The sequence below is a fragment of the Brugia malayi genome (genome assembly GCF_000002995.4).
Source record: "Brugia malayi strain FR3 genome assembly, contig: Bm_v4_Chr2_contig_001, whole genome shotgun sequence".
NCBI classification, from domain to species: Eukaryota; Metazoa; Nematoda; class Chromadorea; order Rhabditida; family Onchocercidae; genus Brugia; species Brugia malayi.
This window is the reverse complement of record NW_025062476.1, coordinates 6,488,128-6,500,476: the sequence shown is the minus strand read 5'-3', so window position 1 is coordinate 6,500,476 and position 12,349 is coordinate 6,488,128. Positions and strand designations below refer to the sequence as shown.

Here is a 12,349-nt window from a genome sequence, read left to right as displayed (position 1 = left end):
CTAAAACCAAACAATAAACATTATTAGAAATACATTATGATAGCAATTATTGGGAAACAGTAACGACTGAACATATGGCTTATCATTCGAGCCCCAGGCACGATCAATAATTTCGCTTATATTAGGAATAGGGAATTCTAAAGATATCAAGTTTTAAAAACCAGGTTTTCTAAAATAGAGTTGTGCCCAGAACTAAGAAGTACAACACTAAGGGTAAGTAGAAAATGGTTTAGAAAATAAAATCTGCGAACATAAAAATAGTTAACAAGATAAAAAACAACTGCGCATTGGACATTATCACATATGCAGTCCTGAGAAGCTCAGTAACATGTGGAATATTGTAGTGATACTGATTAAACAAAAAATATTACGTATAGACTAGAAACACGAAAATACGTTGTGTGAATGAATTTTCTCATCCGATAAATGAAGAATACTCAGTTAGTAAACAACTTTATAATTCCTCGATGATTTGATTAGCTCTGTACATAAATAAAAATGAAATGAGCATGAATTGAGGGAGCGTCAACAAGTAGTGATTGGAAGAAGGTTAACAAATGACTGTAATATTGCAATACCAAGCCAGACATCTCTAATAAAAATAATTAATGCCTACCACCTCTAAAACGGATTTGTTCTAAAATGAAAAGTATGAAAGAAAAAAGAATCTGAAAGACAAAAAGGATCACGACTCTGAACATGGAGTTCATTGACATTTAAACCCGAACCAGATTAATTTGCTTGAATAAGAAATAAATAGCTTGCGCTAAAGAAAGAAAGTGCCTTCAAAAATATAATGAACGGGAAAGGGACTGAAAAACTCTTGAAATAAGTAACTAGTCAACGAATACTCGACAGCAGATTCAACTTCGAACGAACAACTTTCTGTTGTCCAATTTTGCTAAATACGTGCCAGAATCGCAGGGTTTCATCACCAGCACCTGTCACAATGGATTCACCATCTGGAGACATTGCCTATAATAATAAGACACTGAAGCTGATTTTAGAAAGTTTCAGTTACCGTTAGCTATCAGTTAATATGGCGTTAGCAATTTTAATGTGCTGACTTTACAGTACATACACTATTTATATTCTAAGTTCATGTATATTCGAAAGAAATTATCTTCATAAAAAAGTGCAGTTCTTGAATTTAAAGTAAGGCAGATGAAATTGCAAAAACAAAATGAAATTATTCCTCAAGCCCATATTATATTATTTTATACTAATACATACCAAATATAAAACTCTGTACTGGTGTCCCGTAAGTTTCGTAACTGGCTGCAAAGATGGATATTTCCATATTATAACCTGGTTGTATGAATAACCATGTGTCGACACCAACTCTGAACTGTGTTTTGACCATGCTACATTGCATACCTTCGAAGAAAGATCTTGAAAGTTTGGTCAAAACAAAGAAAAAAGCAAATTAAAATGTACGTAGGCGAAAGGAACTGTTTTCTACCACTACTGTCGAAAAACCAAATAAATGGCGAAATAATATGTATTAAATCCAAAGGAAAAGACGCCTTAATTTGAATATTTCTTAGACAAGTATAAAACTGTTTCACAATGTATATCATACAAACAATCATTTATCCAATCTGATTTTCCAGTTTAGCTGAGCTTATCTTCACTGTCTGGAATGTTACATACGCACTGACTAATATGTTGAAAATATTCCTTTATTCTAAACAAGATTTGTATGTAACATCAAAGAGTTCTAATTTAATAGTCATTCTTACGAGCAAGTGGTGTAATGTCAAAACCTAACCATTACCATATAAAGATCATATGATAAACAGCTCTTTACTTTCACTGATTATATGCTCGCTGTAAGCTAATTTACTATATAAGAATTTAAACCCTTGGTCTGTGTTAATATCAAAAATATCAAAAAGTTCCAATTCGGCTACTCTTTCACGCTCAATTAAATCCACCTATTTAAACCTTTTAGTTAAATTATCTCCTCATTTTCCTTGCTCTTCATTTCATATTATTAGATGAACTACGAAATTATCAGTGTATTATTGCTGTAGAGTGTACCGTGGTTGTTAGCTTATACTGGGTGTTATAACAAACTTTTTTTTTTTTTAATACATTCGTCTATACTAACTTCAAACTATAACCAAGACAGATTCCCTAGTAAAGACATACAAATTCTCGAATTTTATAATTATGTTTTCTATGATTTTCAGAAAACCAATCTAGATGAAGACCAAATTTTATAAACAAAATTAAAAGAAATTGTAATTCGCCAATCCATAATGGAAGAAATGGAACCATTCTCAAGAGCTTCCATAAATTAAAGAAACCTTACACTGGCAAAAACGGATGTAAAATGCATACCTGACTGCCAGTATCAATAGAGTGCAAGGATTGTCCCGTCAATGTGTTCCAGAAACGAAGACATCGATCGGCTGTTCCACCACCAGAAACGAGAAGACCATGATGATGAGGAGACCACGCCAATGCTTTCACTGCTGCATTATGCTCCGTATACACCTAAAAAAAGTAACAAAATATTCCATATAGTGCAGCATGCGACTGTTTCCATCACATGTTTCTTCTACAACATGTGATATTACTTTATCGCCTAGCCAAATAAAATCCAAATTTAAAAAGATGTCGAAGTTCAAAAAAAAAAAAAAATCAAACTAAGCCAACCTGGCAAGGATCATTTCTTCTCAAACTCCACACCAGAACCTGATTATCATTGCCACCTGATGCCAAATATTGTCTATCTGGAGACCACTTCAACCCACAAACCTAAAATTTAAAATAGCAACAAGAGATTTTAGGAACAGAACAATAAACGATTTAAAATGTTGAAAAAAAGATGAAAATATATCATTACTTCTTGACGATGAGCATTAAGTCTTCGTTCAGCATACTGTGCTGGTTGACGAATGTCTCTTTGTATAATAACGCGATCTCTAGAGCCCGAACATACCAGATCCGTATTCCATGCTAAGCAGCCGATTCTTGATGAATGGCCTGTGAGCTCCCGAAGCTAAAATACATCATTCTAGAAAAAAAAAAATAATTCTGTGAACCATAGACACTTGCTCAACAAAAAAGGCATACAACAAACCCTCTTCTGAGCATGAACATCCCATATCTGCGTGATGCCTTTATTTGTACCAACAGCCAATAAGTCGCCTTTATCAGCCCACTGAACAGATGTTACGCTGTCACCATCAGTTGCAAGATCGCAAAGTTTTACAACCTTAGAAGGAATTATAATGAACGTTTCATCAATTTTGATAGAGACCAGTATGCTTTGTTTTCCACCAACCCACAACTTGATAGTGTATTCACAACGCCAAAAAAATCGCAGCCAAAATACGAACTTGACTGTTGCACGCACTCCAGAGATACACACAAGTATGTAATCCAACCGAAAGCATATTCTGCGATGACCAATCCACCAAATCAAGATAAAAGTCATCTTGCAATTCAGGAGCATCCAAAACCTGGAAAAATAGTAAGGACTGAAAACTGCTAAGAACTGAAGTCAAAATCCAAATAATTCACTGTGACTTTTATTGCATACTTAACGAAAACATAAATATATTAAATTCTAGCCTACCTTGTACGGATTTTTAGGTACTTTACGCTGTGGTTTACGAGGCGACTTGAGAAGACGCTGACTCCCTTCGCTCAATGGTGGCCCTCCGAATAGACAACGCGCAGCATGACTTGTTGATGCATCACCATATTTTGTTGGTGTCCGTTGTCCGAACTTGAAAAGACCACCGCTAGGACTATCGCGCAACCGACCTGTATCGAACCCTTCTAGGTCTGCCTGAAAGAAAATTAAGCAAAAAAATTTCTCCCCACATCTAAATATAACAAATTGTTACTGCAACCCGTATTTTCTAAGCAAACAAAAACACGAAACAGACGAACCCTAATATCGTCAATGTTATCGCATAGCAGTTCGTTTCTTAGCAGAGCTCGATGTGCTGCAGAATCCATACGAGAGTCATCAATAGCAGTTGCGGACGGAGCCGCTTGTGCATTTGACACATTTCCGCTGCTGGATGCACCAGTCGATGCTCCTTGCATTCCTGTAGGCCTTTTGAAAAGATTAGGCGTATCCGGAGATGATGATGCAATTGCAGCAAATCTAAAAGGAACCTCCAATTTTAACAAAATGTATTTTCTTTCCTCTGAAGATTATAAAACTACAAAAAATGCACAATCTTGACTACAGTTCATATAAGTTCAACATCACAGTATTCCAAAAATGCTCCATAAACTAATGTGCTTATGGAACGATGATTGGACGCCAATCATCACTTCTCGATATAATCATTACTGCATGAGTAAATGAAAAAAGGAATATGCAATACACGTCACTTCTGCTTGGACATACGATTATTGATCACGTCACTTCAGCAAAAACCTCACTCAAAAATAAAAATCACCTTGTCGCCCACTCTGCACTACTTTGTCGAATGGGTATATAACGATCACCACCATCCGGGCGGTATTTCGTTGGTGTGATACGCGGCGAATGTCCCTAAAATGATCTTCAAAATATCGTCCGCAATTTCTTCATTTCAACCTTGTGAAAAAAAAGCAATCATCGTATGTTTGAGTAGTTACTGATACAAACAGAATCGTGTGAACCACCGTTTGGCATGTTTCACAGGCCTCACGTAAAGTTAAAACCTACAGAAAACAATAATTCATTTGCAACTTATGCATACAACATGCTAATTTCGCAAATTACTATCTTACATGGAAAATTTTCCTGCAAGCAACTGCAAATTAAACAGGACAGAAAACATTTGTTTAAGTCACCTGTGCTTTTTGAGGTGAAGTCCCTGGATTATGTTGAGCCAAAAATTTCCGTTCATACTCGTTACACGGGAACATCCCGCTACGCCACGGCTGCAAGGAACACACGTTGACGCAGATGAACGTGAGTGTCCGTAATTCTTATGTTAACTACACTGCGTAAACCAACGTGTGAAATTTGAGCGAAAGTTAGCAGATATAGGTGTCTCGCATAGTGTTGACGATAGCCAGATATCAGCCACGTAAAGTCTCACGAATGATCACAAACGAACAATATGGAGGTGAAACTGCCATATCGCTAAAAGAACCTTCAAAGTCTACGATCGATTATTGACTTGTTGCCAAGATTACCTTTTCAATCTCGTAACTCTGTTTCGTTGATGCAGCACAATAGTTTTTTAAATTTTGATATTGTCGCTGAACATGTGTGTGAATGACGTTTGGATATGAGTTCGACATAAGAAAATACAATATGGAGGTGGAACGGTTGCACTATAAGAATATAGAACAACTACTATTAATTGATGTGCTATCAAAAAGTTGGAAATTTGCTTAAGATGTCTGGGAGAGTATTAATTATATTGGCTTATTGAAGTGTGCGACGAGTATCACTGTTCACAATATTCTCTTTAAAACGGAAGCAGGTTGTTACAGGTTATGGCCGAAGATAATTGTTCAAGGATAAGGGCTGGAGTTTCTATGCGGGATGCTGTCATGAACAAACAGTTAGTTAATGGGGAGATTGAAGATGATCACCGAAAAAAGTTGGACGAAGAATTGCAGTCTCAAACAAATCAGGAATTGGTACGAATGTGGGTTAAGTTGCTGAAAGACATTTGGATTGGTGAGAAGAAAGCTGTTAAGGTTGTTTATTTTATTTCCTTGAAATAAACTGAAGATTTTAAATGGATTATATTGAAACTACTGAAATTTTATGACCTCGTTTACATCTATAACTTTCATATATCAAATATTAACTTCATTTCAAATACCTCTACATCCTTTTATTTTAGGAGGAATTATGTCAGTCAGCGCTGAACCAAATATTCGACGAATGCGAAAATCCGATGAAAACTGCTCTTGTTTTGCATAAAGTTTATTCAAAGAAACTGTATAAAATAAAATATGTATAGCACTAAACTTTAAGTTAGAGAAACGTTTTGGAATATAAAATTAAACAGAGAAATTTACAGTTTCTGGTCAGATCTGGCATATTTCAGTTGTGTCCAGATTATGGGATGCAGAAGGCATCAAGTCTAGCTGGTTTTGTTTTGCGCCATTTCGAACAGTGGCTACAAAAAACGAAACGAAATGGTGAACTGTATGGAAAGCTAGATCGGAATCTGAAGGTTTTTTTAGTTTTTTTTTTTTTTTTTTTTTTTTAACCTTAGGCTATAAAATCAGCCATAAAGTCGATTTCATTTAGTTTTATTTAATGTGTTAATGTTGTAGTATACAAAGCTTCTTTTCTTTTTAATCTATTAAAGTTATTCCAAAACGTTTCATCATTAGATCAGTACAGTTGAATAAGTTGGTTATTGAATTACTTGTTGGTATTCATTCATAGAGTGAAAATAAAACAGAAAAATAGAGTAAAGAAAATCAGTTCTAAATCCTATATCATTCAGAACAATAAACTTTCATCCCAGTAAATGTAACAGATTGAAGCTTTCGCTGTCGGCACAAGCAAACATACAATACATCTGGAACTTATCACTAGTATATTTCAATTGAAAACTGATGATATGATGGACTATATCCTTCAAGCGGTGAAAGTCAGTTTTTTGCAATAAACACTAAGTAATTTTTCTTAGATATCGAAAGTCGCTTTTATATAGTGGAACTGTTTTGCCTTCGAGCTCAGTGTGTTCTGTACCATTTCTGTTTATGTCTAATTTCATATTGCCATGTATTTGCATAATTTCTGGTTGAGAAATACTTGTTTTCTTTCATGCTTCATATTTACTGAAATAGGAATGTTCAGGACATGGTGGTGGTGGCAAATTATCGTGACGCTATCTCTTGTGCAACATTATTTAGATTGCAATCCCACTTTACACTTAATGAGTTAGTTATTCCATGCATGCTGCAAGATCGTTTTATTGCAGTCGACGCATTTATCAAAAATGAAAGAAAAATGCAGGAAGAACTTGTACGACATTTTGATAACCTTATTGGCCTCGATGAACGAAGTTAGTTCCTGTTTTGTTATTAATTCATGTTACTTTTTTTTTCCTTTTTCAAATTAGCTTGGAGTGATTAATGTCTGATGTTTCCACTGCAAGTGATATATTGTTCTATAAATATACATATAATTTAACCTTTATTGTTCAGTCTTGTTCAGTTATGTTAGGAGCTTTCAATTCAGTCAAAAAACATTACCTTATTCTGGTTGCAGTTAGAAGGGAAGTTCAGTGATTTTGAATTTTATAGAATTCATGTTGGGTTTTATTTTTTTGGAATTCTAAAATTTTCATATTTTAATTTAGCAATTGCTCATCGTTATGAGGATTTTCGCAGAAGAAAAATTATGACCATTTCAATATCAAGGTTGCAAAACAAGGCAATTGAAAAGTTAGTCACCAAACTGCTAGCAACATACAATTTACCACCTGAGGAAGTAGCACCAAATTTATCTCGCCTTAGACGAGAAGGTGCTCTCAGACACATGGCTTTTATGTATTTCGTTGAACGTCGTATTACCGAAGAAGGATATTTTGATTATGTAGCTGTAAGTATCTGTATTTATCCGTCTAAATTTTCAGTTTGATGATGTAGCTGTCGTTAATTGTGGGTAGCAGGAATAACGTAGTTTGTCTCTTTATCACCTGAAGAAATCATGATTCTTTATAGCAATGGGTTGAGCTAAATGATTATGATTTGAACTGGTTTTTTCAAAAAATCGATGCCGTAATGTTCAGTCATTTGAATGAAATTTTAAAACAAATACCTATTTTCCAGCAAGCTTTACAATCGGATTTGAGCCTGCAGAAATATTTCATCAATTATCTTTGCTCAAACGGCTGGATCAATGATGCTATTCGATGGGTTGTTTTTTGCGACATGATCAGTTGTGCTCCTCGCATTCTGCAGCCTTATTTGTGCACTAATGCAGTTCTTGAAGCGCAAGCTGATTTGGCGAGGCACAAACTTTTAGAATTGGCTTTCATTAATATATATCAAATTTTTTAGAAGGCATACTATAATTGTCTTTAATATGAGAGATGTATGCCTATAAATGATTGGTATATTTTTATCATTTACCTGTGAAAACCAGTTTTATTTTTAACTGTTTGAAACTGCTCCCGAACTATTCTTTTACAGGATGGTGTCAGAGAGGGCGAGTATTACAAACGTGGAACTGTTTCCAGGTCATCCTATCAAAGTGATTGCAAATCTTAAAGATCTGGAGGAGCTTTATCCCGTTATTGAAGAAGCCGACTTAATTGGAATAGATACTGAATGGAAACCCTTGTTTATTTGCACAAATGAAAGGGTAACCACTTTTTAATGTGGTTCTTTGTTAGATTTTCATCATTCAATATTCTAATATCAGTTGTGTATATAATACAGCTGAAAACGTTTTTGGAAATTGCCCGTAAAGTTTCGGTAGGGCTGTCACTTCTGCAAGTTAGTGATCAAGTGAAGTATGCATCATTTATCAGCAAAAAATCTATAGTTTATTTAAGCCAAACTTAATATAGTCAGAAAGTGTTTCAGGTTGCACTTTTCCAAATTTGTGTTCAACACTGCAGTTACCTTGTCGATGTTATCACTTTAGAAAATGTATTAACAGAAGAACAGTGGACACGATTCTTCAAAGCTTTATTTTGTGACAGCACTGCAATAAAATTAGGTCAGTGAAGAACTGTATAACTTTTTTTTTTTTCTGTGAGACTTATTAATTATGTCTCCAGGGGTCTTTCACATTCGGAGAAGAAACATGTAACTCAGTGAATTCTTCGTAATACCTTAGCATTCAGTTTCAGGGTTCGATTTTCTAAACGATCTGAAGGTTTTGCGTGCTTCTTACCCTTATCTACAACCCTTGGAAGAGATGAAGAATGTGGTTTGTATATTGAAACTGGTGAAAAGCGTATGTTTCTCTTTTCAACATACATGTCTCATATTCATAACTTTTTTAATTTTGTTTCGAATTATTATTAATGGTAATTTCAGCTTCTGGCTTCGAATCCAGCATTTCTCGACTTTAGCGATTCAAGTATGACACTTATTACTGTTGATTTGTATTTTTAGATTTTGTCGATCGGAATAGTTCTCTATAGATTTGGCTATGTAGATTTTGCAAAGCAATATATAAATATTCTTTATATCAGAAATAAAATTTCGCAGTTTTTTTTTTTTTTTTTTTTTCAGTTAACCTTCCATTATCAAGCGAAACTGAAAATTTGTTGGATATTGTTTCTGATGAAACAGTGCATTTTCGACTAACTGATTTATGTCGGAAAGTACTTGGTCAGGCTCTGGATAAAACAGAGCAGGTATCCTTATTTTTTAAAGTAGTAAAAACAAGCGGAATATTCTTATCATCTTTCTCAAGTCCATAGATGTCAAAAAATTGTTTAGATAGGTAATTGGGCTATGCGCCCTCTTCGCCGTGAGCAGATGAAGTATGCAGCTATGGATGGTTACTGTTTATTGAATCTTTATAATAAGTTAAAGATAAGAGCTGAAAGGTACTTCTTTTTTTTCGGGTTTCTTTCACGATTTGTGAATCAAGTACTGTTTTGGACTAACAGAATTGTAGAGATTACAATATGGATTGGACTAAGCACTGGAAGGAATGTGATATTGCTCAAATAAAGTCCAAAGAGAATAAAATCGAGAAGAGGACCAAAAAGAAAGGAACCAAATTTGATGAAAAAGAATTTGAACAAATGATTGAAGTTTCCTCTTGACTGCTTTTCCGTCTAAATTTCTTACTACTAATTGTTGTTTTTTTTTTTTTTTTTTTTAAATAAAAAGGCTGCTATATTTTGGAGGTTTTTATTTAATCTAACCATTATGATATCTGTAAAATTTGTTATACACAGCATTATTGTTTTATCGGATATCGAAACTGTTTCCTGTTTAGTCTCGCTTTCAGCGTGTAAATTCTGACCTAAGTAATGCACAAGTGAAAAGGAAACCAAAAGATTTGAAGGTTATTGTCGATTCAATGATACTTGGTTTGGGCAAGCATCTCAGAAGGTAGTACTTACTGCTTGTATTTATTTGATTGAAATTAAGTCGATTGTCTCAACATTAAATCGATTGAACACTTGCATTCTAGATGCGGCATTGACACGTTATTAGCAGAAACACGGAGTTACTTGATTGAATGCGCAGAAAGAGACCCAAGTCGGTATATAATAACGTGTGGAAAGGCGGTAGATGAAGTACACTTTTTTTTTTACTGCAGGTTGAACGCTATATTGAGTGCTATCTTAGCTATGAGTGGTTCTATAAACAGTATTATAAATTCAATTCAAAAAAAAGTTCCTCGTATTCCAATTAATTTTCCAAATGGAGATTAGAAATTTTCTTCGGTTAGAAGAAAATGAAAAAACGAAATCACATATTTCTTGATATACAAACATGAAATAATAATCATCTTTCAGATAATAGGGGGGAAAAAATGCTAAGTCATGGAAGTATATAAATAGTTTTTTTTTTGGAGTGAAGTTTTCATTTCTTTAAAGTATCTTCTTTTCGCCCTCAAAAGTAATATATATTTATGAGTTTAGCTTCGAAGACATCGGTTGTTGAGAGGAACACATCGTGTATTGTCTATTCCAACCGCACAAAATGTAAGCATAATTAAGCAGATCGAATTCATCTTAAGACAGTTCAATATGTATTTATCCAAAGATGATATTTTTTCACGCTGCATGGTAAGTTATCTGTTTTTAACAAATTCAGTAAGAAAGACATTCAAATATACTGGTTTCGAGTTTTTGTAATGCATTTTGTGAAGTGCTATAGCACAAATTTATGTTTGAAGAGGTAGGAAGTTTTGGTATTTTGAATCCTTATATTTAAATCTGTTATTATTAAACAGATTTAAGGTGAGTCTCACGTTTTTTTTATTTTTTTGGTATTGTTATATGGAATTTCAATCTATGAATATCGTTTTCATAATTATTTGGTTATCAAATTCTTTTTTTTTTTTAGAAATGTAATTCGAATTCCTTCGTGGTCGCTCCATCTCCCGTGCTAGAAGCAATGTATCAGGCAAATGTTGTCGCTTCAAATCCATTTAGCGGCGAAGTTTGCGATGCTGCAAAATACAGTGGAAAAATGCGAGAAGTGCTTACACTTGATACCCTGATAGTGCACTTGAGACATGATTTTTTGAATTTTTACTTGCGTGACATGCGCTCGAAAGCAGTTTAAGAGTTAGTCATTGTCCTTTGTTGTCTTGCACTTTCAGGCTGACGCGAAAATATATTCTGGATACGAATGTAATCTCGAAGTCAGTGAAAGTGATCATTCATGGATAGTTGCACATTGTCATAATGGTGTCTTAGACATCGAGTAAGTACATTCATTAAATGCATTTCCATAACTGTGTTTGTTTTGTTTAATATGTTTTCAGGAATCGTCTAGTTGCTGCTCTCGGTTGTGATATGCCAGTTGAAGTTAAAATAGAGAAAGTACCTTTGCAAGCTTTGCAAAAAAAAAGCAGGTTGACACTTTTTCCTGATTTGTGTACTGCGTACTAGTTGATTTTTAAATCAGTATATAAAATTTCATGTCATCTGAGATTTTGCTGAATTTATTTAGGAACTCGGCTTTGAATTTGTGTACTGACATCTTTTTCAGAATTTTAAATTTTGGAGCGTAATTCAGAGTCATTTGAAAGTTTTATATTATTTTAGGTCTTTTTATGTCTGTGGTGTTTGTGGAACAGTATATTGGGATGGTTGTCATATCGTTAATTATAATGTGTTTGTTGAGCCTCTTTTGGCCGAAGAGAGATAAAAAGAATGTCGAACGGGACATGAATCTTTCTTTGAAAACCTAGTTGTATGTTCTCAGATGAGCTGATGATGAACAAATGATACTAAAGAGAGATTCGGGATGTGTGATTCATTTACTGTAGCTATTTCAACTCTTGTAGATTGCGTTTAAATGGTGTTGTCAATTTTTTACTTAAATTTTTGAAGTTGCGATAAATTCATTTTTAAAATCATTTCTACGAAGGATAAAATCAAAGTTTCTGTATAAGCCATTCTTCAAATTCAACCACCCATTATACGTGGTTTTCATTTAGTCTGCATATTGCAACTAAAGGGACGAAAAGTGAGGTCATCACATCGTGTAAACTGAAAAAATTAAAGAAATTTTGAAGTAAGGTTGAATAGTACCAAGGTACAAAAGTTTTCAGAACTTAGCAAGCTCTCATTGCTGTTAGTTTTCATTTTATCGTGCGGTCACGCGTGCAGTTTTCATTATATAAGGAAGCATTTGCAAACTTATAACTGTCAACCCTATACCTGAGCTCAGCCTCTTCTCATTTTAGGTTTTTCCGACTGTTATT

The 12,349-nt window shown here is 34.2% G+C and overlaps 2 protein-coding genes across 2 annotated transcripts; one reads left to right on the top strand and one right to left on the bottom strand.

Annotated features, from left to right (window-relative positions):
• Positions 1 to 840: 840 nt before the first annotated feature.
• On the bottom strand, positions 841 to 4,884 carry Bma-fzr-1 (Uncharacterized protein; the record flags this gene model as incomplete). The annotated part of the gene is made up of 11 exons (XM_001899960.2): positions 841 to 975; positions 1,234 to 1,377; positions 2,347 to 2,502; positions 2,665 to 2,766; positions 2,855 to 3,010; positions 3,092 to 3,226; positions 3,351 to 3,473; positions 3,590 to 3,805; positions 3,910 to 4,129; positions 4,431 to 4,525; positions 4,810 to 4,884. The coding sequence occupies 11 exons, from the start codon at positions 4,882 to 4,884 to the stop codon at positions 841 to 843; spliced, it is 1,557 nt and encodes a 518-aa protein (XP_001899995.1).
• Positions 4,885 to 5,463: 579 nt separating this feature from the next.
• On the top strand, positions 5,464 to 11,790 carry Bm10432 (Uncharacterized protein; the record flags this gene model as incomplete). Its single annotated transcript, XM_043078654.1, has 21 exons — positions 5,464 to 5,670; positions 5,820 to 5,900; positions 6,027 to 6,155; positions 6,468 to 6,581; positions 6,791 to 6,998; positions 7,296 to 7,537; positions 7,768 to 7,907; positions 8,131 to 8,302; positions 8,527 to 8,662; positions 8,796 to 8,902; positions 8,986 to 9,028; positions 9,184 to 9,308; positions 9,394 to 9,503; positions 9,575 to 9,713; positions 9,914 to 10,017; positions 10,100 to 10,205; positions 10,554 to 10,700; positions 10,981 to 11,115; positions 11,240 to 11,343; positions 11,405 to 11,494; positions 11,688 to 11,790. The coding sequence occupies 21 exons, from the start codon at positions 5,464 to 5,466 to the stop codon at positions 11,788 to 11,790; spliced, it is 2,742 nt and encodes a 913-aa protein (XP_042934588.1).
• Between the last annotated feature and the right edge of the window lie 559 nt (positions 11,791 to 12,349).